Raw genomic sequence first — 25,556 nt, 5'->3', positions numbered from 1 at the left:
TATTAGAAGGCCGAAATCGTCTTATGAGACAAATCAATGTACATGGGTGTGTCTTCCGTTAATCGGAAAGACAAAAGTGCTGAAAAAACTGACTGACTGACTGACTGATAAAGCTGATACAAATCTTCATGATGAGAGTGTGAGTGTGTGGGGCGCTATCACTATGGTAGCCTATATGCAAGAGGGTAGTACACGCATGATATGCATCTGGGTGACTAACTAAACTAGCTCCATCCTGTGCTAATGGGTGGGTGTAAGATGTGGTACATGGGTGGAGCTGGAGCCAGGGCTGCTCGGATGGCTGCAGTGGGGTCGGCCATCATGTGGGCTCGTCTCTCCTTAGTAGCTCGGCGATCACGGGTCTGAACCCACAATCTGGCGTCGATAAATTCTGGGGGCCTGACAACCTGTAGTGTGGGGCCGTCTCCTAGCTTTGGAGGTCTCAGCTTGCTGAGTGAGAAATGAAAATGAAATGTTATATTAACGTCTTCAAAAGGCCAAAATGACCTATGAGACCAAAAAGTTACAATTGGTGAATCTGATACCATGTCTGAGTACGGAAATTACAAAGTTACAAAGTTACCAAGTTACAGAGAACTAACACTAAAACACTAAGGAGAAAGGAAAGGAAATAAGGGGGGGGGGGGGGGGGGGGGGAGGGGGGGTTTGTGGGTTCAGATGAAATCTCTCATCGGTCGCTGTCGGATCTCATCGACCTCTTCCATGGTCAGAACTCTGGTTGGGCGTCTTGCATGTCGAGCTAGAGTGATCTGTATCTTTTGTTGCAACCTTCGTCGGTAGTGGGAGACCCCCAAGGTCGTGGACGTCTGGATTTGCCAAGTTCAGTGGCTCTGTCAAGCAATGTGCCTCTAGTATGAGTAGGCTGTAATGACTGCTCCGTTTGCTCTCCTCTGTCTAGCGTAAAGAACTCTGTGATTCGTCTCTGAGACTATCTTTCCCCTGATGTCCTCAGCAAGCTCTCCCTAAGTCTGCGCAGCTCTAGCAGGAACAATCCGAGACACTTCTGATCCTTATATCTCATGACTCTAGAAAAAGGTCCGGACCCTTCTCTGAACAGGCAGTGGAAGCGTCCGCGTATCTCAAATTATGACGGGCAGTGGCATGTGTAGTGCAGCTCTGTCTCTGGCTCTAAGTTACATAGGTGACATAGCATGGCTCCTGCTGGCACCCCTTGAAATCGGCCAGTCTCGATCTGGAGCTAATGTGAGGATGTGCGTATCTGTCCAATAGCGCATCTTATCCCATGAGATAAGTGTGTATCCATGTATGTTGGCCTAGTCACAAAGCCATCCTCCATGAGTTGGAGAAGATGCTCTCTGTAGAAGGCCATCTTCGTGTCCAACTCCTGTGTCGGCTGTATCCATGTGCTCCTGGTATTTAGCTGAATCAGATTCTGATGTATGAGCCTGGTGATCTCTGTCCGTGTGAGGGACAAGGATGGTGCATCCAAGGAGTATTGAAGCGGAGGTAATCTGTCCATGTTGAGACCATGTGACTGGAACCATGATGCCATCTGTCCATACCAACATGCTGTATCGCCTTGTAGAGCTAGTTGTCGAGATGACTCGAGGGCAAGCCGAGCGTATCTGTCTCTGGGGAGATCCCATAGACCGTGCATAAAGGAAACTGATCTCGTCAGTGCCTCCACCACGGGGGGGGGGGGGGCGGCTAGCTCGGCTTGGATAATCTCATGTGGTACTGAGGCCTTAGCCCGAATCATCCGAGCGATCATAGAGACCAGAGGCCTCTCCATACATCTCCATCCATCTGTGTTGCCAGATCTCCCATGGTGGTCTACTGAGGGTCCCCATATCTGAACTCCATAGCGCATAGCTGGAGTCACTAGAGTGTCAAAGAGCCAAAGCTTTGTTCGCGGTTCCTGAAAGTGAACCTGCGAACACATCCTCTCCAGTCGTCCCAAAGCTGCATATGCTCTGGTTAGTCTAGTCTCTGATGCTCTCCTTAGTGAAAATACCGGTCTAGTCTCTGGTATATGCATCTGTGTACTCCACAGTCTCCTGACCATACATAAATGTGGGTGCCGACCTCCCGACCCACTGTGGTGTGGTGTTGAACACCATAACCTTGGTTTTCCCCAGATTGACCGACAATCCACTGTCATGAGCAAATGTATGCAGAGCATCCAAATGACGCTGCATCCCCTCTGGGGAGTCTGAAATCAGCACAATATCATCGGCATATAGTAACAGGGGAATCCATGTCCCTGCTAGCTGAGCCCCCCTGTCCCCTGCCGCTCTACATAGTCTGAAAACTCATCCACATACATCCCAAAAAGAGTCGAGGATAGTGGGCATCCCTGCTTTACTCCAATAGTGGAGTGGACCATGCCAGACATTCTCTCAGTGGTGCGTACCCGCCCCATCACTATCCTGTATAGAGCCAGAATACCCCATATCAGCTCTGTAGGCACACCCATGTCCTGTAGTCCATGTCCTGTAGTCTGTGTATAAGTCTGGCTCTCGGCACTGTGTCAAAAGCTTTGCGGAAATCCACAAAGCTACAATAGATTCTCTTGCCATGGTGTCTACCCTCCTCAATAATAGCTATGAGTGTCAGAATCTGGTCAAGAGTGGAGAAACCTCTCTTGAAACCTGCTTGCCCTGGTGCTCTTATTCCCTCTCGCTCTGCCCATCTACTCAGCTCCTGCTCAAGAACGGATGCATACAACCTAGCTAATGTGTGGCCAACCATGATGGTGCGATAATTCGCGGGAATCCTGGGATCTCCTGACTTGAAAATAGGCACAATCGTAGACATACTCCAGGTCTCCGGGAAGCCTTCACACATGGCTCGATTAAACATCATAGCCAAGAGCTCTTCAAGCATATCCCTGGCATGGATGAAGTGCTCTGCGACCAGACCATCATGATCATGCGCTCTCCTTATCTTCATCCTGTCAATGGCTTTCCTTACCCTCTCGGCATCAAAGAAAGAACATGTCTCTGGGCATGTCTCTAGTGGGTCCAGCAGAGGTGGTTTCCCTGATGCTGTGTAGAGAGATGTGGCATATTCCCCCCCATGTCTCAGTGGAGGTGACCGCGGGCGGTGGTGAATGCTCGTGGAACAGCCTCCATGCTTCACCTGAGTCCTGACTTATAAATAGCTGATATAGATCCCGCTCTAGCTGAGATAGATAGGCCCTTTTCTTTCGTCGCACTAGGCGGCGAAAGATAATCCGTGATTGTCAATGAGAGAGAGAGAGAGAGAGAGAGAGAGAGAGAGAGAGAGAGAGAGAGAGAGAGAGAAATGAAATCAAATGAAATGTTATATTAACATCTTCAAAAGGCCATAATGACCTATGAGACCCGAAAGTTACAACGTGGTGGATCTGATACAAAGTTAGAGTAACAAAATAACCTAACAACAATACAAAACAAAGATATATACTATGGGGACCTAAGTTGATCGATGTGAACCAAGCAAAAGACTAAGCAAAAAATGGGCGGCTTGTTGGGATAGCTGAATCACAAGAGATCTAGCATCGGTTGTTGGCGAATCTCATCAACTTCCTCCATGGTTAGTAGTCTGACTGGGCGTCGTGCATGCCTGGCCAGCGTGCTCCGAATTTTCTGTCGTAGCCTCCGTCGATGCTGTGTAGTTCTTCGCAGTCGCTGGCGCTTGGATTTCCCTAGTTCAATCGCTCGGTCAATCAGTGTGCCTCTGGTGTGAGACGAGGGGGAGCTCTGCTGTGGGGGTGGCTCTTGCGGCTGTCCCGTGTCTGCTCTGAAGAAGTCTGTGATCCGTCTTTGAGACTGGTTAGCCTCGCCATTCATCAGGCTATCTCTGCGTCTGCGCAGCTCGAGCAAGAACAAACCCAGACATCTCTGATCTTCGTATCCCATGACTCTTGAAAGTGGTCCAAACCTTCTCTGAACAAGCAATGGAAGCGGCCTCGTATCTCGTAGTAGACGGGGCAGCGACATGTATAGTGTAGCTCTGTCTCAGGTTCCATGTTACACAAGGGGCATGTCCTGTCCTCTACTGGTACTCCGCTGTATCTCCCAGTCTCAATCCGCAACTGGTGAGAAGATGTGCGTAACTGGCCAATAGCACATCGTATCCCATGAGACAAGTGGGTATCCATGTATCTGGGTCTCGCCACAAAACCATCTTCCGTAAGCTGGAGAAGGTGGTCTTTGTAAAAAGCCATCTTCGTGCCCAATTCCTGTGCTGGTTGTATCCATGTCCTTCTGGTGTCTAGCTGGGTCAGGTCTTGGCGTATGAGCTTGGTGATCTTTGACTGTGTAAGGGTGAGAGATGGTGCATCCAATGAGTAATGGAATGGTGGCAGCCGGTCTATACTGAACCCATGTGCCTGAAACCATGATGTCATCTCCCCATACCAGCATGTTGTATCTCCTTGTATGGCTAACTGTCGAGAGGATTCAAGTGCTATGCGAGCATATCTGTCTCTAGGAAGTGCCCATGTGCAGTTTATGAAGGAGACTGATCTGGTGAGCGCCTCCACCACAAGTGGGGGGGCCGCTAGCTCTGCTCGGATAATGGCCCGTGGTACGGATGCCTTGGCTCTAATGAGCCGCGAGATCATAGAGACGAGAGGTTTCTCCATGTTCCCCCCATCCGTCTGAGCGACCCGTCGTCAAAAGGAAGGAGAGAGAGAGAGAGAGAGAGAGAGAGAGAGAGAGAGAGAGAGAGAGAGAGAGAGAGAGAGAGAGAGAGAGAGAGAGAGAGAGAGAGAGATGAAATGAAATGAAATGTTATATTAATGTCTTCAAAAGGCCAAAATGACCTATTAGACCAATCTGTTACAAAATAGTGAATCTGATACGAGAGTTCACGTCTTTGACTGCTGCTCGCTCTTTGGCGATTGGCATGTTCTTATATAGACAAATGCTCTTGACAGGTTGGAAACTCCTCTTCATTAGATCTTGACATAAGAAGTAAAAGCACTGTTGCAGCCTCATTCAAACTTTCAGCAGCATTAAATGTACTAGCACATAATGGTAAAAGCAAAGGTTCTGTGATTGCTGATCAAGACCATCGAACCAACTGCCACAAGCTGGCATCCAACATGGTGCCATCTCCTCCTTGCAAAGAGAATAGTTTTTCCAATTCAGCAAACCTGTCTCAAAGGAATGCTTTGGATGACTGCACGGTTTGGAGAAAGTCTGAACATGCAAATCCGTGCTCTGAATTGTTATTTTTCCCATCAGAAGGAATGGTTAGTGCAAAAGAGCACAAGATTGTAAAAGTACAATGCAAACCTGTAATGTTGGGCCAATATAAATGGTCAATCACATGTGAAGTAGCAGGTCAAAAATCATTGTCACAATATGTGATAGCTCAGACTATAGCTACAGCCTCTGAATTATATTTGTCACCGTCCATTATTGACTTGGGTATCGCTTATGTGGGCTTATCGGTACAACAGAGAGTCTCTATTCATAATCTCTCTGTTTTACCTTGTTACTTTAACTGGTCAGAAGAAATTTTCAGGAGCTTCTCTTTTGTGACAGTTGAGGTACAACCTGTTGAGGGTCTCTTGCCTGCACATGGTAAGCAGGAGATACTATTCACTTTGACGCCTGTAGAGCCTGGCGAGAAGAATTTCAGTGTTACATGCATAGCACAAGGAATGATGCACCCTTTAGAGCTAAATTTTAGAGTTTACATTTCTGGGATTGGTTGCCGTGTAAACATCGAGCGACCTCTGACATTCAATCGATTTGATTATGGTAAGACTGAGTACAGCAGGTCTGCATTAGCGGGCCTGAAATCAATTGACAGGTCAAAGCTACCAGCTCTCAACTTTGGAAAGAGATGCCCTCTTGGAGTTGTTCAGAGCTTGAGAGTGCTGGTGCAGAATGAGACGGCAGTAGCTGGGACAGTTCATGCGTCTGTCTCATTTCATGGGTTAGTATTAGCTCTGTCCGAGTCCATAGAAGAGCTGACTGGCAGACATGTAAAGTCAAAATCAAAAGGGACTAAAATTCTTGAAGATTGCAGACAGGTTGCAAATCACCAATTTTGGACAGAATCTGGGTGTGCTATGAGTCTACAGAGGCAGTGGGCTTCCACATGTATGAGGGGAGGTGGCCAGGACATTGCTATGGTACTGTCTGCAACAGAAGGAACCTTGAAAGGATGGGGATTTTGGGATTTTGTAGTGTTCTGCTATGCTTGCATGCCGGGAACTTATTATGACATCCTTAATATCATGGTGAGACTCTGCATATGTCAATTCTTAAAGAAGAAAAAAGCTTTTTTTGTGTGGATGACTTTGAAGAGCTTATGCGTGCTCTACAGGTGAGTGATAATGTTGTGTATCGGATTTCAATATCAATAGGTGTGATCGGCACACCTTTGTCTATGAGAGAGAACCGGTTTGAACCTCAAGGCTTCTGCCGAACTGGAGAGAAACATTGCATGGTATTGAAATGGGGTGCAGTACCTGCAGGATACCCTCATAGATCCAAAACCTTGTGGGTCTCAAATTCGGCCCCTCATTCTTTGGAAGTGGAATGGGAATTCTTTGACACTCTTTTGCCTACAACAGACATCATTGTTAAAGTTAATCTGAATGTGGAGGAAGAGGAACAAAAAGTTCATGTAGTCATGCTTGGTGATCCAGATAAGGGTCCAGTACAACTAAAACTTGATCTTGATGATTTTATTGATATCCATGCAGAACTAGTGGAATGTGTAAAGAGTCATGTGCTAGACTCATGCTTCAAGATTTGTCCAGCAAGGCAGGTAAGAGTTTTTCCATACCAGTAAAATGATAAGCAGAATATTTGCAATGAACAGAGTACAATATATACCTTGTCTCAAAAAAGATCTTGCCTTTGCCCTTCATGTCTTCAATTAGTGGGTTCACTAACCCACGTATGTGTGTCCTCTGCCTGTCTCTGCCCTTCCCTTTGGATTGGTAAATATGAAACCAGACTGTAGGATTATGCATAATCAATTCTTTCTTTTTTGGAATTGTGAGGATTATGTCATGACAGTTTTTCCTTTCATGTAGTGCATTCCTCCACAAAGCAGCGTGTGTTTTACTGTCACATATAACTCAGAGGATGCTGGAAATTTCGCTTCAAATCTCAGAGGAAACACATATCTTCAAGGCTGTAAAGAAAAGGACAGAAGAGTAGACAATCCAGCAGTACAAGAAGGCAGCACTGCTTGCATCAATAAAACAGGATTTCAGGCCTCTCAGAACACGGTCATTTCTCCTCTGTATATTAGTCTACAGGCTGTATCCTTCCCACCCAGGTCAGTCATCTCTCCCTCTCTGTTTTTGCTTGAGCTGCGTAGACACAGAGAGCCTGATGTGAGAGAGGCTAGCCAGTTCCAGAGACAGATCACAGACTTCTTTAGAGTGGACAGTAGGCAGCCTGAGGAGCGGCTACCACAGCAGAGTTCACATTCTCGTCACACCAAAGGCACGATCGAGTGATCGAGCTAGGGAGATCCAGATGCCCACAACTGCGGAGGACTACACAGCATCGACGGAGGCTGCATCAAAGGATTTGGATCACTTTGGCCTGACAGGCACGACGCCCGCTCAGACAACTGACCATGGAGGAGATTGATGAGATCCGCAAGCGATTGATGATGGATCTTCTCTGATTTAGCTCTTTTCGAGGATACACCCACATTGTGTTGTAGTAGCCCTCATTCACTACTTTCACCACCCTACTCATATCCTACACATTCCCAGCTAGCTCCTTAGCTCACATACAGCAGTTTAGGATTCTATAGTTACCCTTTTTTCAGTACCTTTTTTATTTTTGGTACTCAATCATTGTATCAGATTCATTGCTTTGTAACTGTTTGGTCTCATAGGTCGTTTTGGCCTTTTGAAGACGTTAATATAACATTTCATGAGCCTTGATGGGGGTTCATGAGCCGACGCACACAAGGGCATGGAGAGTGGGCAACATAAAGAAAAATGGAAGCAGTGGAGAAACCTCAAAAGAAAGAGCACTCATCCTCCGTTTTCCCTCCATGGAAGAGAAGAAGTCCTTCTTGAAGAAAAGACCAACTCTTAAAGAGACTGACATCTTTCTCGGGGATGATCTCACCCTCTCGCAGATCGCTCATATGTAGGAAGTAATGCCGGAGATTAGAGCGGCAAGGGGAAAAGCAAGATTGCCTTTTATCGAGATGGAAAAGTGGTAATACTAGAGCGACGCTCCACATGACGGTGCTAGACTTATGGGACCACACTCAAAGTGGCTGCCTGGAACTGTAATGCATCTATGCGTCTTGATATAGGTGCTTTTGAGGATAGCTTTACTGGAAGAGACATCATCTTTTACTCTGAGACACACCAAGCCCCTGGGCAATCCATGCCTCACATCAGTGGATACAGGTGGGAGACAGCTTACAGACAGGAGACACGCTCAGAGCACAGAGGGCGGGGCTCGGGGGGAGTGGCAGTGTTATTTAGATAGGATCTGCAGCCATTGATACATATAGCCCGCAGGGATGAGCAGGCTAGGTACATGTGGGTGAGATTGAAAGCAGAGACAGGCAGATATCTCTACCTAGCTATTTGCTACTTTCCCCCGAGTACATCAGTTTATGCATCACCCAGAGGACAGGCCCCTTTCTCTATTTTGGATGATGACATATGGGAGTTCTCTAGGGATGGTGACATTATCATCCTAGGGGACTTCAATGCTAGGACCGACCATCACCAGGCAGTGTTTTATGATACTTCAGAGGAGATGCTAAGAGAGCTAGATGTTGTGGAGACGGGCCTGTCCAGACTATCACACGATGTGGAATATACGGAGTATGGGCGACACCTGATAGACATGGGCACTGCACATGGATTGGCCATCTTGAACGGCCTACAGAGATTTCCTGCTGCGGGAGGTTTTACATGCTTCCCTCAGAGACATGGAGCCAGCACAGTGGACTGTCATGGCACAACCAAATCTCATCTCTAGTATCCAGGATCTCACAGTTGGGCCCAGACCGGTCGGGGTAGCAGTAGATCATGCTCTGGTGTCGATGACCATCTCTTTCCAGTTCAGTGTAGCACACAGGCCATGGGTAGCAGCCCCTACTCGCTACACATTCACACGGGAGACGGATTCTGTATACATGGACGGGATCTACACACGCCTATGGACTGAGGACCCGGGGCGACCTCTGGAGGAGCTAACTACTATACTGACACAGACATTACATGAGGCAGCAGCAAAAGCATACCCACACACCCAGCCTGAGCAGAGCCGCCGTTCAGGGAGCATGCCTCAGAACAGCTGGTACGATGAGGAGTGCCGCCAGACTAGAGCCAGACTTCAGAGGGAGGTGCTTTTGGGAGACGTCACTCACAGACAGTCACAGATTGACTTCCGACGCCTAGTACGGCGGAAGAAGAGGGCTTTTTTGGCTCGACTCGAGCAGGATCTATATCAGCTATTCTTGAGTCAGGACTCGCGTGAGGCATGGCAGCTCTTTCATGAGCAGTCTCCCCCCCCCTGCTATTTCCTCCACAGAGACCTGGGCTCAGTACGCATCATCTTTGTACACAGTACCTGGACAGCCGCCCCTCCCCAACCCCCCCGACCCATGCCCACACACGTGTGCTTTTTTCACCGCTGAGATGGTGAAGAAAGCTATTGACAGGATGAGGACTGGGAGAGCATATGATCATGATGGATTAGTCGTCGAGCATTTCATGCATGCCAAAGACCTACTAGCAGAGCTTCTAGTAGTTATGTTTAACCGTGCCATGTGTGAGGGCCTACCGGACACTCGGAGCCTATCTACGATCGTACCTATCTTCAAGTCAGGAGACCCCATGGATCCTGGGAATTATCGCACTATTATGATTGGGCACACACTGGCACGGTTGTATGCATCCATTCTTGAGCAACAACTGAGTAGATGGGCAGAGAGGGAAGGAATGCGTGCAACCGGGCAGGCAGGGTTCAGGAGAGGCTTCTCTACTCTTGACCATATCTTGACACTCAGGGCCATCATCGAGGAAGGCAGATCTCTTGGGAGACGGATCTATTGTAGCTTTGTGGACTTCCGCAAAGCTTTTGACACAGTACCCAAAGCTAGACTGATGTGCAGATTACAGGAAATGGGAGTACCCACAGAGCTCATTTGGGGGATCATGGCATTGTACAGATCAGTAGTAGGGCATGTACGCACCCTGGAGGGACTTTCTACACCGGTTCACTCCACTATTGGGGTGAAGCAGGGCTGCCCGCTCTCTCCTACTCTTTTCGGTCTGTATGTGGATGAGGTTTCTGACTACATTGACAACGATGGGGATAAAGGTGCACAATTGGCAGGGACATGGATTCCACTTTTGCTATATGCTGATGATATTGTGTTGATCTCCGAATCCCCAGAGGGAATGCAACGTCAATTGGATGCTTTGCATATGTTTGCCCACGAAAGTGGTTTGTCTGTCAACCTTGGTAAAACCAAGGTTATGGTGTTTAATACCACCCCACAGTGGATCAGGAGGTCAGCACCTACATTCACATACGGCCAGGACACTGTGGAGTACACAGACGCTTACACTTACCTTGAAGTGGTTTTTAGCGGACCTACATTCTCACTCAGAAGAGCAACAGAGACCAGACTGACTAGAGCCCATGCAGCATTGGGTAGACTGGAGAGGATGTGTTCGCAGGTTCAGTTTCAAGAACCCCGGACGAAGCTCTGGCTCTTTGACACCTTGGTGGCTTCAGCATTGCTCTATGGGGCTGAGATATGGGGACCTTCATTGGATCACCACGGGAGGCCGGGTCGCACAGAGGGATGTGGGAACATGGAGAAACCTCTCGTCTCTATGATCTCGCGGCTCATTAGAGCCAAGGCATCAGTACCACGGGCCATTATCCGAGCAGAGCTAGCGGCCCCCCCACTAGTGGTGGAGGGGCTCACCAGATCAGTCTCCTTCATAAACCGCACATGGGAACTTCCTAGAGACAGATATGCTCGCATAGCACTCGAGTCCTCTCGACAGTTAGCCATACAAGGAGATACAACATGCTGGTATGGGGAGATGACATCATGGTTTCAGGCGCATGGGTTCAGCATAGACAGGCTGCCACCATTCCAGTACTCATTGGATGCACCATCTCTCATTCTTACACAGTCAGAGATCACCAAGCTCATCCGCCAAGACCTGACCCAGCTAGACACCAGGAGGACATGGATACAACCAGCACAAGAATTGGGCACAAAGATGGCTTTCTACAGAGACCACCTTCTTTTGCTGACGGAAGATGGTTTGTGACGAGACCTAGATACATGGATACCCACTTGTCTCATGGGATACGATGTGCTATTGGCCAGTTACGCACATCGTCTCACCAGCTGCAGATTGAGACTGGGAGATACAACGGAGTACCAATAGAGACCAGGACATGCCCCCTGTGTGACATGGAACCTGAGACAGAGCTGCATTATACATGCCGCTGCCCCGTCTACTACGAGATATGAGGCCGCTTCCATTGCTTGTTCAGAGAGGGTTTCGGACCACTCTCAAGAGTAATGGGATACAAAGATCAGAGATGCCTGGGTTTGTTCTTGCTCGAGCTGCGCAGACACAGAGATAGCCTGATGAATGGCGAGGCTAGCCAGTCTCAAAGACGGATCACATACTTCTTCAGAGCAGACACGGGACAGCCGCAAGAGCCACTCCCACAGCAGAGCTCCCCCTCGTCTCACACCAGAGGCACACTGATCGACCGAGCGATTGAACTAGGGAAATCCAGGCGCCCACGACTGCGAAGAACTACACATCATATATTCGGGGGCATCATCCTATTCTTAGCACGATTCCTTCATCCCGACGACGCCCAGTCAGACTACTAACCATGGAGGAAATTGATGAGATTCGCCAACGACAGATGCTAGATCTTTTGTGATCCAGCTATCCCAACAAGCCGCCCATTTTTGCTTAGCTCACATCGACCAATCTAGGATCCCATAGTATATATCTTTGTTTTGTACTATTGTTAGGTTATTTATTTTGTTACTCTGACTTTGTATCAGATTCACCACCTTGTAACTTTCTGGTCTCATAGGTCACTATGGCCTTTTGAAGACGTTAATATAACATTTCATTTCATTCATTTCTCTCTCTCTCTCTCTCTCTCTCTCTCTCTCTCTCTCTCTCTCTCTCTCTCTCTCTCTCTCATGGGAGACGGATCTATTGCAACTTTGTGGACTTCCGCAAAGCATTTGACACCGTACCTAGAGCTAGATTGATGCGCAGATTACAGGAGATGGGAGTACCCACAGGGGGTCATGGCACTGTACAGGTCAGTAGTGGGGCATGTACGCACCCCAGAGGGCCTATCTACAGCGGTTCATTCCACTATTGGGGTAAATCAGGGTTGCCCACTCTCTCCTACTCCGTTTGGTATGTATGTGGATGAGGTTTTTGACTACATTGAGAGAGATGGTGATAGAGGTGCACAACTGGCAGGAACATGGATCCCACTATTGTTATATGCTGATGATATTGTGTTGATCTCCGACTCTCCAGAGGGGATGCAATGTCACTTGGATGCTTTGCATAGCTTTGCCCATGAAAGTGGTTTGTCTGTCAACCTTGGTAAAACCAAGGTCATGGTATTTAATACGACCCCACAGTGGATCAGGAGGTCAGCGCCCGCATTCACATACGGCCAGGAGACAGTGGAGTATACAGATGCTTACACCTACCTTGGAGTGGTTTTTAGTGGACCAGCATTTTCATTGAGAAGAGCAGCAGAGACCAGATTGACAAGAGCCCATGCAACATTGGGTAGATTGGAGAGGATGTGTTCACGTGTTCAGTTTCAGGAGCCTCGTATGAAGCTCTGGCTCTTTGACACCCTGGTGGCTTCTGCATTGCTCTATGGAGCTGAGATTTGGGGACCTTCATTGGACCATCAGGGGAGGATAGGTCGCACTGATGGATGGGGGGACATGGAGAAGCCACTAGTCTCTATGATTTCACGGCTCATTAGAGCCAAGGCTTCAGTACCACGTGCCATTATACGAACAAAGCTAGCTGCCCCCCCCACTAGTGGTTGAGGTGCTCACCAGATTTGTCTCCTTCATACACCGCATCTGGGAATTTCCCAGAAACAGATATGCCTTCCTTGCACTTGAGTCCTCTCGACAGTTACCCATGCAGGGAGATACAACATATTGGTATGGGGAGATGACATCATGGGTTCAACATAGACAGACTACCCCCCTTCCAATACTCACTGGATGCACCCTCTCTGACTCTCACACAGTCCGAGATTACCAGGCTCACCCGCCAGGACCTGACTCAGCTAGACATCGACATGGATACAGCCAGCATAGGAGCTGTGCACGAAGATGGCTTTCTATAGAGAGCATCTTCTCCAGCCATAGTTACCGGGGAACGCCCCCTAGCCCTCGTTCCGGCGTTCCATCAAACCGGCCTGTTCAATCCAAAAAGGGCGGTAGACTTTACTTCAAACCTTGATTTAGCTTTCACCCATTATTAGTCGTCTATTTTACCTGGACTTTCAAGACACAACAAAGGGGAAAGGGATACAGGCTGCTAGATTGCACCTGTATGAGTAGACGGACACCAGATTGGCCCCTAACTTAGGCGCCCCTTTCGGTATTTCTTTATTGTTCAAAAGAGGGAATAAACGCTGAGGTTCCCTACAAGCTGCCCCGCACAAACTCGGCTGAATTTCCACTGTTCCAGCCCGATTTCGGCAACATGACTGTACTAGAACCCTTCACGGTCAGTATTCCCACGCATTAAATGACTTTCCCGACGCATACGGGCACTTTGCAAAACCTGGCGAGAATCTGCAGCACGCTGAATTCTCTGTTTTCAGCCCTGAAAATGCGCCAGATCACCTGTATAGCGGTCCCCTTGCGTCCCCGAACTTCCTGGGGGTATTAGGGTCCGTTTAGGGCCAAAACCCTAAACCTGCAAAAATACACAGCAGGCTGTAATTTACTGTTTCGGGCTCCGTTTCGCATGCCGGTCGCATCCGTAGCAAGTCCTCGAGCTCCCGCACCTGTAGGGCTACTTGCCCTTTGAATCGGGCGAGATTTCTGGCGTGAAACCTCTCCGAATTCACCTGTACCTGCGGGGGGGAGTAGCCGCTAGCTAATCCAGTACCTGTGCAAGAGGCTCTTGCCTCGGCAATCGCACATGAACCCACACAACTGTACATTGGTCAAATGAAGAGCCCACTAGAGGGGCATAACATACTGCCAAAGGGGAGAGAGAGGGCAGTGCGTAGCGTGCAGGGCATCACTCCTGGCACCGCACTGTGCATAAGAGGGAAAGCAAGCACTCCATAGCTCTTAACTTGTGACAAAACTGAAAATGAGGCTCTCCCAGCTTAAAATTCAGCGCCACTTCTTGTTGCATGAGGCAAGTGCACCAGAAGGTGCCACTTGGCACATTTATAAGCATTTTCCCGTTTCGGGGTTGCCGTCTAAAAATATCCCAACCGGTTGCCCAGTTGACTTCACGGCAGAGTAAGAAAATGTTCCCCTTGTCATTCCGTAGGTAATGACGTCAACACATTTTCAGGTCCCAAAATAGCAGTTCCCTAGAATTTAGGAGATACTACCGTTGTATCTTTCTAGGTCATCCGACCCTCTTTGTACACTGCGGTCACATCCAGAACTGAAATGTAGCCTCTGTAGCAAAGGATTCCACTTTGGCTAGTCAATGACCCCACTTGGCTAACCATAGTCCTTGTCCAACCTTAGTGCTCTCTTGCCCTCAGGCCTGGACTCCCTCTGAACAGTTCCACACTAGCTATGCAATGCAGGGCAGTTAGATTTCCCGAGGGGTGTTTCCAAAAAGTGAAAGTAAATAGATAATAAGAAAGAAATCAACAAAAAGGATAGATAGTAGTCACACGCTGGTGACATACCCCCCTCTTGAAATCTCAAACGTCCTCGTTTGCATCTATGTCGTACATGCTTCCAGTCAACACTGATGTATTCAACACCTGTCGACACATGTACGACACATACATGCTCATTGTCAACCCTCGTATATTCAACACCTCGTCGACACATGTATTGCCTGCGTGTGAACCCTGTCCCAATGACATAGTGGTAGCTGCGCACTGTGCCATTGCTTTGAGTCACTAACTTTCCAATGACAAAATGGTGGCTGCACATTTTGCCATTGTCTTATAGTACACGTTGGATCCCGTAACACTTTCGAGCATACCCAAACCGACAGATTAAGAATGCAGTTACACATGTACTCTTGAATAGAAGCAATCACTGTATCCTTGACAAACTGACAAGAAATACTCACTTCTATAGCACTAACCAAACTTTTGGACATTCCATAAGAGCAATTGCCAAACTGACAATCTGTACAGCTCTAACATTCATGTAACAGGTATTTGATTTGAGCTCACTTTAAATACCATGTACATCATTTGTTTCAGAACTCATTGTCACACTGACAATCCATTTAGCCTTGAAACTCATGGGGTCAAGGTAGGTTGCAAATCGAAGGCTTCAAGGTAAAGTGATAACACAGTTGGTGACTCTGCAAGTTCACCTTCTTCCATCCACTTAGCATCCATTGGTGGATAGTTTCTGAACTTTACCAAGTAACGCCTAGCAACCTTGCCTTTCACTTTCCTTTCTTTGTGTGCCAAAATTTGTTCAGGGACCAAGATCTCGTCAAGTTCCTCGACTTCCGGCTGATCTTCAGCTGGCATATCTTCTGGCACATCACCCACATAGGGTCTGAGAAGACTCACATGAAATGCATTGTGAATCTTCCAACTGTCAGGCAATTTCAGCCTATATGCAACATCACTGATTATGTCGCACACTTGAAAAGGCCCATAGTAACGCATGCTGAGCTTTGGAAACAGTCTTTCCTTGCCCTTCATCTTCTTTAACCTTGCCTTTTCAAAGCGTAAAAGCACCCAATCACCAAGTGAATATACCACTTCACGACGGTGACGATCAGCTGCTTTCTTTTGTTTTGCCTGAGTCCTTTCTAAGGCCACTTTGACCTTCTTGTACATTTCATCCATGTCCTGAACATACTTATCTACTTCAGATATCTTGTCCTTTGTATGCAGTATGGGAGGAACTTTCTTGCCACCTTCAACTATCTCAAAGGGTGCCTTGCCAGTTAATGAATGCACTGTATTATTGTATGCATACTCCACCAATGGCAAATACTGCTCCCACTTTCCTTTACGCTCTGACACATAGCACTTCAGCAGATCTAGGATAGTAGAATTTGCCTCTTCGGACTGCCCATCTGTTTGAGGATGAAATGACGAAGAGAATTTGAGCGTTGTGCCCATATTCTCAAACAAGCCTCTCCAGAACAAACTTGTCATGCGTGGATCACGGTCGCTAACAATTGACTGTGGCATGCCATGATACTTGAAAATATTGCTCATAAACAAGCGTGCCATCTGATCTGGCTTTATCTTCTTCCTGACAGGAATAAAATGAGCCTGTTTACTGAATCTGCAAATAATGGTCCAAATAACATCGTTTCCTGTCTGCGTTCTCGGAAGATCAAAGATAAAATCCATAGCAATACTTTCCCATGGTTTATCTGGAATAGGTAGTGGTTGCAATAACCCTGGTGCCTTTTGCCTGTCAAACTTGACCTTTTGGCATATTAGGCATTCTCGCACAAAGGCATCCACATCTCTTCTCAATGTAGGCCAATAGAAGAATGTCTCAACCGCTTTAACTGTAGCATCGATACCACGATGCCCTGCATACGGTGGGACATGACTCTCTTCCATAACTTTGCGTCGCAATGGCTTTGTGACAATCTGCCATGCATCATCATGAACCCGTCTTTAAGAAGATAGTGTTCATGACGTTGTCCATCCATTAGTTGCTCGAAGACCCTTGCAAAATCTTCATTATTTGCATACTGTTCTCTCATATCATCAAGTTCATGATGATAAGGAATCGACACAGCTGAAATTTGTGGCTTCCTTGACAAGGCATCAGCCACAACGTTCTTCTTGCCTTCCACATGCACAATCTGAAAGTGGAACATGGACAAGATATTTGCCCATCGCATATGCTTCTCATATAACTTTGTCTGTGTCAAGAAGTATCGCAAGGTCTGATGGTCCGTTTGGACAACGAAATCTGCACCTAGCAGGCAGTGTTTCCAACTTAAGAGCGCATGAATCACAGCCAGTAACTCTTTCTCATAGACCTGCATGGTCATCTCTGGCCCTTGCAAAATTCTGCTCTCATAAGCTACTACCCTGCCATCTTGTATTAGCACTGCACCAATGCTACTACCACAGGCGTCGCACTGGACCACAAATGACTTCCTAAGATCTGGCAACACAATGACTGGATCTGAAGTCATCTTTTCCTTTAAGAGATTAAAAGCTGAAATCTCTTTGTGTCCATCTAAAAGTGACTGCCTTCTTTTGAAGAGCATGTAAAGGTGAAGCAATCTCAGCGAAATTTCGGATAAACCTTCTGTAATAGGAGCATAGTCCCAAAAAGCTTCGGACATCATGCACCGTCTTCAAATTTGGCCATGACTTGATCGCTTCAACTTTTGCAGGATCGATTCTGACACCATCCTTTGAGACAATGTCTCCCAGAAAGTGAATCTCTTCCAGAAAAAACTCACTTTTCTTTGCATTGATGAGCAACCTATGACTGCGTAGCTCTTTGAACACAATGGCCAAGTGATGCCTATGCTCCTCTTCATTCTTTGAGTAGACTATCATGTCATCAAAGAATGTACCAACAAACTGCTGGTGTGGACGGAAAATTCTGTCCATCATCCTATTGAACGTAGCAGGAGCATTTGTGAGACCAAAGGGCATCACTAAAAATTCGTAAAGGCCAAACGTCGTTCTAAAAGCAGTCTTGTGCACATCCTCTGATCTAATGCGGATCTGATGGTACCCACTCTTTAGATCTATCCTGCTAAACATAGCTGCTCCTTCTAATTTGTCCATAATATCATCAATTCTAGGTATAGGGAACCTATTCTTGATGGTATTCTTGTTCAGTGCACGGTAGTCGATGCACATACGCCATGAGCCATCCTTTTTCTGCACCAACAACACTGGAGAACAGAATGGAGATGAACTGGGCTGAATCAGCCCCTTTTCTAACAGCTCCTGTACTTGGCCCATTATCTCTTTCTGCTGAGCCGCACTAACCCTGTACGGAGGCTTATTTGGTGGGCTACTGCCTGGCACCAAATCTATCGCATGGTCCTCGGGTCTCTCTGGCGGTAATTGAGACGGTAATGAATCGGAAAAACAGTCACTATACTGTTGTAAAAACATTGACCTTTCTTTATCTAGCACAGATAAATTTGATTCATCACAATCTGACACTTCACGTGCAAAAACCAAGTACGCAGAAAGATGCTTTTTCATTACAGAAGTAATAGCAGAAGCTGATACAGTAGGAATAGACTCCCCTTTAAGCTTTACATCCAGAATATGAGTCTTTCCCCTGCTCTGTACAGTGATCTTTTTGTCGTAGGCATCCATGATTCCCTGTACACGAAACAACCAAGGAATACCTAACAACACATCACATCCATCCAGTGGCATGATGTAAAATTCTTCAGCATCTACATAGGACTGGATATGTAGACGTAACTTTCCAATGATGGGTGTCACAGCCTCTATATGGCCAGGACATGCCAAACCTGCCTCTGCTGTATACCCCATCTCTTCAGGTCTGATTCCCAACTTTGAAGCCAATTTTGGGGAAATGAAGTTGGCTTTGGCACCTGGATCAAAGAAGATAAGCACTGTTTGATCCCTGACCTTTCCCCATGCTCTGCAAAGCTCACTTGCATCTGAATTTGGCTTGTCGCCCACCATATCTAGCACTAGACCAGCCATGGGCTTCTTTCCTTTCTTGTCTTCCTTGTCATCAGAATTAGCTGGCCTTTTCTTTGTAGGACAGTTGTAAGCAATGTGGCCAGGTTGCTCACATATAAAGCATTTGTTTTCTGTCCTCAGGACCTTCTTTTGCTCTTCTGACTTGCGAGGAAAACGTCTTTTCCATTTCTTCGCTGGTCCCTTTTCTGATTCAGTCGTAGCTTTATCTTTCCCTACGTTTGCTGACTCCTGAGTCCCTTTAGGAGCCTCATTGGGAACGTGCTTCTTGGCTGAATTTTTCTTGCCTGATCCTGCCTTGACGCCAGTGTTAAATTCACAATCTTCTCCCTTGAGCAAACCATTGCCAGTGTTTGCTACCTCGATGAGCTGCGTCAAAGTAGTGACTTTTGTCTTCGTACAGTACTTTCTCAATCCTTTGGGTAGGCCACAACAGTATTTTTCAATCTGTTCTGTCAATGGCACAAACCTATAGGAAGTTACTGGAAGTAGAGCTTTCCAAAACTTCCAATTGTAATCATCCAGATTTCTGCAAGTGGCAGCATTTAGCTGGTGCCATTCTGTCATGACATCTACTTCAAAGTCATCAGTTAACCATGCTGCTGCAAAAATCTGCTTGAAGTAAATCCATGTGGACGGAGCTTGCCCTTGAAGCAATAAAGTTGTCCACCATTGTCCCGCATTCCCTGTCAAGAAAGTGGCTGCCTTTGAAGTCTCTGTAAAGTTTCCCCCTGCATAGGCCTTGTCAAGTTACTGGAGGAATGAGAGAGCCTTCTTCCTGTCATCATACCCTGTAAAGGTCGTGAATGTCACACATTTTCCACCTTCTTTGTACGGAGTTGGCCTCTCCAGCGGCGTTAAATTGTCATATGGAAGTGACTGAAACATGGGAACACTATTAGGGTTCATCTGTGTTCCTTGGCCGCTATTAACTTGACCTGGAAATGCCATATTTGGTTGCTGATTTGTAATTCCAGCCATACCAAAATTTGCCTGTGGCATCCCGAATTGGCCCTGAGTGCTCTGAAACCCTGGTTGCATACCCATGACACTGTACATGGGGTTAGGCATCATCGTTTGAGCACCCCCAAACACTGTTCCTGGCGTGTAAAACTGATTTCCAGGTGCATGACCAGCCATGCTCTGGAATACCGATCCACCTCCAAAATAGTCAGGGTGTACTGAAGGTGGTGGGAAGACCTGTTGCATAGCCTGTAGGTTGCTTCCCTGCCCATTAGAACCAACTATAGGCTGCTGAAAAGTGGTTGGCTGAACTGGTAGAGCTTGAAATACTGGCATCTCAGCCACCTGTTCTTGCACCTTAGACATAGGTTGTGGAGACTGCATGTTCTCCGTCAAGTGTACAGGTGTTTCCATTGACTGTGCGGTATGAATCACCTGTGCTCGAGCCTTAACAGGCTTTTGAATATGATCCAGTGACCCAACTTGCTGAGACGGAACAGGAGGTTGCAGAAAGGCTAAAAACCTCGGGTTCTGCATTACTTGTGTGAACATAGCCACAGCAGTAGCCAACTGGGTCCTGAATATATCGTCATCTGTCTGTGGTGGTCTTGAGGACTCACCCACTTCATGTGTCTGTTGACCCTGTGAAGAGGAAACCTCTTCAGTCACATCATCTGGTCTGTCAGCCATAATTGCAATTCCCTGTGTCTGGTCTATGATCCCCTGTGTCTTCAAGCCCAAAACTGACCAAGGCTCACTTCTATGGGAAAAAGTGATTTAATCCCGTCGATGGAACCATCAAACCGGCCTGTTCAATCCAAAAAGGGCGGTAGACTTTACTTCAAACCTTGATTTAGCTTTCACCCATTATTAGTCGTCTATTTTACCTGGACTTTCAAGACACCACAAAGGGGAAAGGGATATAGGCTGCTAGATTGCACCTGTATGAGTAGACAGACACCAGATTGGCCCCTAACTTAGGCGCCCCTTTCGGTATTTCTTTATTGTTCAAAAGAGGGAATAAACGCTGAGGTTCCCTACAAGCTGCCCCGCACAAACTCGGCTGAATTTCCACTGTTCCCGCCCAATTTCGGCAGCATGACAGTACTAGAACCCTTCACGGTCAGTATTCCCACGCATTAAATGACTTTCCCGACGCATACGGGCACTTTGCAAAACCTGGCGAGAATCTGCAGCACGCTGAATTCTCTGTTTTCAGCCCTGAAAATGCGCCAGATCACCCGTACAGCGGTCCCCTTGCGTCCCCGAACCTCCTGGGGGTATTAGGGTCCGTTTAGGGCCAAAACCCTAAACCTGCAAAAATACACAGCAGGCTGTAATTTACTGTTTCGGGCTCCGTTTCGCATGCCGGTCGCATCCGTAGCAAGTCCTCGAGCTCCCGCACCTGTAGGGCTACTTGCCCTTTGAATCGGACGAGATTTCTGGCGTGAAACCTCTCCGAATTCACCTGTACCTGCGGGGGGGAGTAGCCGCTAGCTAATCCAGTACCTGTGCAAGAGGCTCTTGCCTCGGCAATCGCACATGAACCCACACAACTGTACATTGGTCAAATGAAGAGCCCACTAGAGGGGCATAACATACTGCCAAAGGGGAGAGAGAGGGCAGTGCGTAGCGTGCAGGGCATCACTCCTGGCACCGCACTGTGCATAAGAGGGAAAGCAAGCACTCCATAGCTCTTAACCTGTGACAAAACTGAAAATGAGGCTCTCCCAGCTTAAAATTCAGCGCCACTTCTTGTTGCATGAGGCAAGTGCACCAGAAGGTGCCACTTGGCACATTTATAAGCATTTTCCCGTTTCGGGGTTGCCGTCTAAAAATATCCCAACCGGTTGCCCAGTTGACTTCACGGCAGAGTAAGAAAATGTTCCCCTTGTCATTCCGTAGGTAATGACGTCAACACATTTTCAGGTCCCAAAATAGCAGTTCCCTAGAATTTAGGAGATACTACCGTTGTATCTTTCTAGGTCATCCGACCCTCTTTGTACACTGCGGCCACATCCAGAACTGAAATGTAGCCTCTGTAGCAAAGGATTCCACTTTGGCTAGTCAATGACCCCACTTGGCTAACCATAGTCCTTGTCCAACCTTAGTGCTCTCTTGCCCTCAGGCCTGGACTCCCTCTGAACAGTTCCACACTAGCTATGCAATGCAGGGCAGTTAGATTTCCCGAGGGGTGTTTCCAAAAAGTGAAAGTAAATAGATAATAAGAAAGAAATCAACAAAAAGGACAGATAGTAGTTACACGCTGGTGACATTCCGGGGGGGCAGTTCCCTTCCCGAACGTTCCGAAACGTCTCGAAACGTTTGACGTTTCGGGTGGCCAGTGCAAACCGGAACGGCCGTTCCGGAACGTTCCGAACGCCCCCAAAACGTTTCGGAATGCCCTTGGAACGGCCAACGGCTACAAACAAATTTGGCAAAAATTGAAAAAATTGAAGTAAATGTTTGGGCTTCTTTTTGAAGTGTGCAAGGCCTCAAGGACTCATAAAATGCACCCCCCTCCCCCTTTCTCTCCACAAGCTAATCCTCAAGGCTCAAGCTCTCTCCCTCTCACACTCTCAAGATCTCTCCCTCTCAATACTCACTCTCTCAAGGCTCAAGGCTTTAAGCCTTCAAGCTCTCTTCCTCTCCCTCCCACTCTCTCAAATCTCTCCCTCTCCCTCTCACTCTCTCCAGTCTCTCCCTCTCTCTCTCTCTCTCTCTCTCACATCATCTAGTCATAGCAAGATTGAATGGTCTTCAAAACGAGTTTTTTGTGAGTATTAGAGTCAAAGCACTCTAATACTCCTTGTATTTAAACACAAGAAGCTAAAAAATGCACTATTTGGGTGTTTTTTATACCTCCCGTTCCGCGCCGTTCCCGTTCCGAATCCCTAGCTGTTCCCCCGTTCCGCGGGGATCCCGTCACCGTTCCCGTTCCGCGTTCCGGGTAACTATGTCTCCAGCTTACGGAGGACGGTTTTGTGACGAGACCTAGATACATGGACACCCACTTGTCTCATGGGATACGATGTGCTATTGGCTAGATATGCACATCTTCACACCAGCTGCGGATCGAGACTGAGAGATATAGCAGAGTACCAACAGAGGCCAGGACATGCCTCCTATGTGACCTGCAGCCTGAGACAGAGTTGCATTACACATGCCACTGCCCCGTCTACTACGAGATACGCGGCCGCTTCCACTGCTTGTTCAGAGAGGGCTTCAGACCACTCTCCAGAGTCATGCGGTACGAGGATCAGAGATGCTTGGGTCTGTTTTTGCTCGAGTTGCGCAGACACAGAGAGAGCCTGATGAGAGGAGAGGGCAGCCAGTCTCAGAGACGGATCACAGACTTCTTTAGAGCAGACATTGGACACCCGGAGGAGCTACTACCACAAGAGAGCTCACCGCCTCACACTGGAGGCACACTGATTGACCGAGCTAGGGAGATCCAGACGCCCACGACTGCGGAGGACTACACAGCATCGACGGAGGTTGGATCAGAGTATTCGGATCACTTTGGCCCAACATGCACGACGCTCGGTCAGGCTATTGACCATGGAGGAGATTGATGAGATCCGCCAGCGACCGATGCTGGATCTTTTGTGATCTGTGATTTAGCTATCCACCTATCTGCTTAGATCACACCTAGCTGTTTCAGATTCCATAGCATTTTATTATGTCATTTTATTTTGTCATTTTTGTTACTCTGACTTTGTATCAGATCCACCACATTGTAACTTTCTAGTCTCATGGGTCATTCTGACCTTCTGAAGGCGTTAATATAACATTTCATTTCATTTCTCTCTCTCTCTCTCTCTCTCTCTCTCTCTCTCTCTCTCTCTCTCTCTCTCTCTCTCTCTCTCTCAGTATATGCTGCACGCACCTTGTATGGGTCATGCAGCGACCACCAAACCAACCTTGGGCAAGAAAACCTTGAACTGGCTGAAGACTGGTCTAGACTCTACTAGACCAGGCAAGTGACTAGACCAGGCTGGACCAGGGACGAGGAGGACTAGACCAGGGTCGAGGAGGTCTAGACCAGGGACGAGGACAGGTTGGACCAGGGCGAGAGATGACTAGGGCGAGAGAGGACAAGAGCAGTTGAACCAAGCGAGAGGAGACAGTTCAAGGCAAGGTCGGCGAAGCTAGGCAAAATAGGCGAAGCTAGATAGAACCAACTAGCTTCAAGATTTGCACCTCACAGAGTGAGATTTCAGTTGAGGTCCCACCGTGATCGCCAAAATGAGAGCACCTGTAGCGCGGATAATGTGTCGTGCTCTCTACAGTGGGTGGTCCTCAGTGCAATGTGCGTGACAATCTCACTCAAACAGACTGAAAAGAAAGGAAACAATAGACATCAACAGAGCTCACAAAGGCACAACAGTAGACCAGAACATATGACTCGACTATCTCAAAGAATTGATACAGACTCTGGCGTGGCAGCACACTCAGCTCCAGCCCAGGACTCACAGGTACAATGGGGGTGTCGAGGCTTAGATGTGCAGGGATGGTGAATCAATGCTCTGTGTGTAGACTCACTCCTCCGACGACGATGCTGGACCAAAGGTGAAGAAGATACCCTCGATGACCAACCGCTACTACTCATATGTACCACCACCAACGGCTCATAAAGGTCAGCCATGTGGTGACCTGGCCACGATGTCCACTAGACCACCGTCGGTACCTGCCACGTGTCACTCCCAGCCCAGAGGGTCCGTCCAGTGTGAACCAGCCTAGACCAACTGTACTAACTGTGTCCTGTGAAAGTGAACACTGTAGCCTGCTGCACCCTCAAGGGAGACACCCCCACACATACACCCGCCACACGCACCCCACACACCACCATCCACTTCATACACGAGCTAGCTCCCATATACTCGGTCCACGTCGAGAAAGATCTTCTTTTGCTTCACCCTGACACCCCACTACCCTTACTCACCTCACACATCACATCCGTTCTTCAAACATCAGCCATCAGCTCATTTCCACACACACCCCACTCTGGTCCCCCCCCCCGGGACTATGCCACAGAACCGCTGGTATGATGATGAGTGCAGGGATCTCTATCGTCGACTATGAGCTCAACGAGCACTTGGAGAGATCACGGAGGGAGAGGCCAGGAGACAGATGAAGACCCTCACACGTCGGAAGCGGCGAGCCTTTGAGGAGGCACAGGAGCTTGAGCTATACCGCCTATTCATGAGCATGGATAGTGCTGTAGCATGGCGTACTCTACGAGAGCCACGACCGACCACTCCTATTGGAGATCCACAGACATGGCATGATTATGTTGAGAGATTGTACGAGGTACCTGGGCAGCCTCCCATCCCACCGCCACCCGAGCCTCGCCCTACTAGCTCCGCTTTCTTCACAACAGGGATGGTACAAAGGGCCATAGACCGACTACAGCATGGCCGCTCAGCCGACCATACAGGATTGCAGAGTGAGCATCTGATATACACAGCTTCCACTATAGCCCCTTTGATTGCACATGTTTTCAACCGGGCTGTAGGGGAGGGCTTCCCAGAGGAGTGGACCAGGCACACTATTGTGCCTCTCCACAAATCTGGTAACACCCTGGACCCAGGGAACTACAGGACCATCATGATTGGCCACACCATGGCCAAGCTATACGGGGCAGTACTTGAGGCGGAGCTCAGTTCATATGCAGAGATTGAGGGTCTATGAGCACGCGGCCAGGCA

The 25,556-nt window shown here is 47.9% G+C and overlaps 1 protein-coding gene across 3 annotated transcripts in view; it reads left to right on the top strand.

The window, feature by feature from the left end:
- LOC147453413 (uncharacterized) overlaps positions 1–25,556 on the top strand; it is a 127,367-nt gene that overhangs the window by 84,783 nt on the left and 17,028 nt on the right. For 2 of the 3 annotated variants that reach the window (XR_015188535.1, XM_086515597.1), the window contains exons 7-9: positions 4,907–6,223; positions 6,310–6,756; positions 7,028–7,275. Coding sequence is in view for 2 of the 3 variants with exons in the window: in XM_086515597.1 (XP_086371723.1) it covers positions 4,907–6,223; positions 6,310–6,756; positions 7,028–7,275 (2,012 nt within the window). In the remaining variant the exon portion in view is untranslated. The remainder of the gene's footprint in view (positions 1–4,906; positions 6,224–6,309; positions 6,757–7,027; positions 7,276–25,556) is intronic. The other variant, XM_086515598.1, reaches the window with a different exon arrangement.

This window comes from Adiantum capillus-veneris, chromosome 7 (genome assembly GCF_014529385.1).
Source record: "Adiantum capillus-veneris isolate H3 chromosome 7, ASM1452938v2, whole genome shotgun sequence".
NCBI classification, from domain to species: domain Eukaryota; kingdom Viridiplantae; phylum Streptophyta; class Polypodiopsida; order Polypodiales; family Pteridaceae; genus Adiantum; species Adiantum capillus-veneris.
The sequence above is the reverse complement of the archived record's forward strand: the minus strand, read 5'-3'. Positions and strand labels throughout refer to the sequence as shown.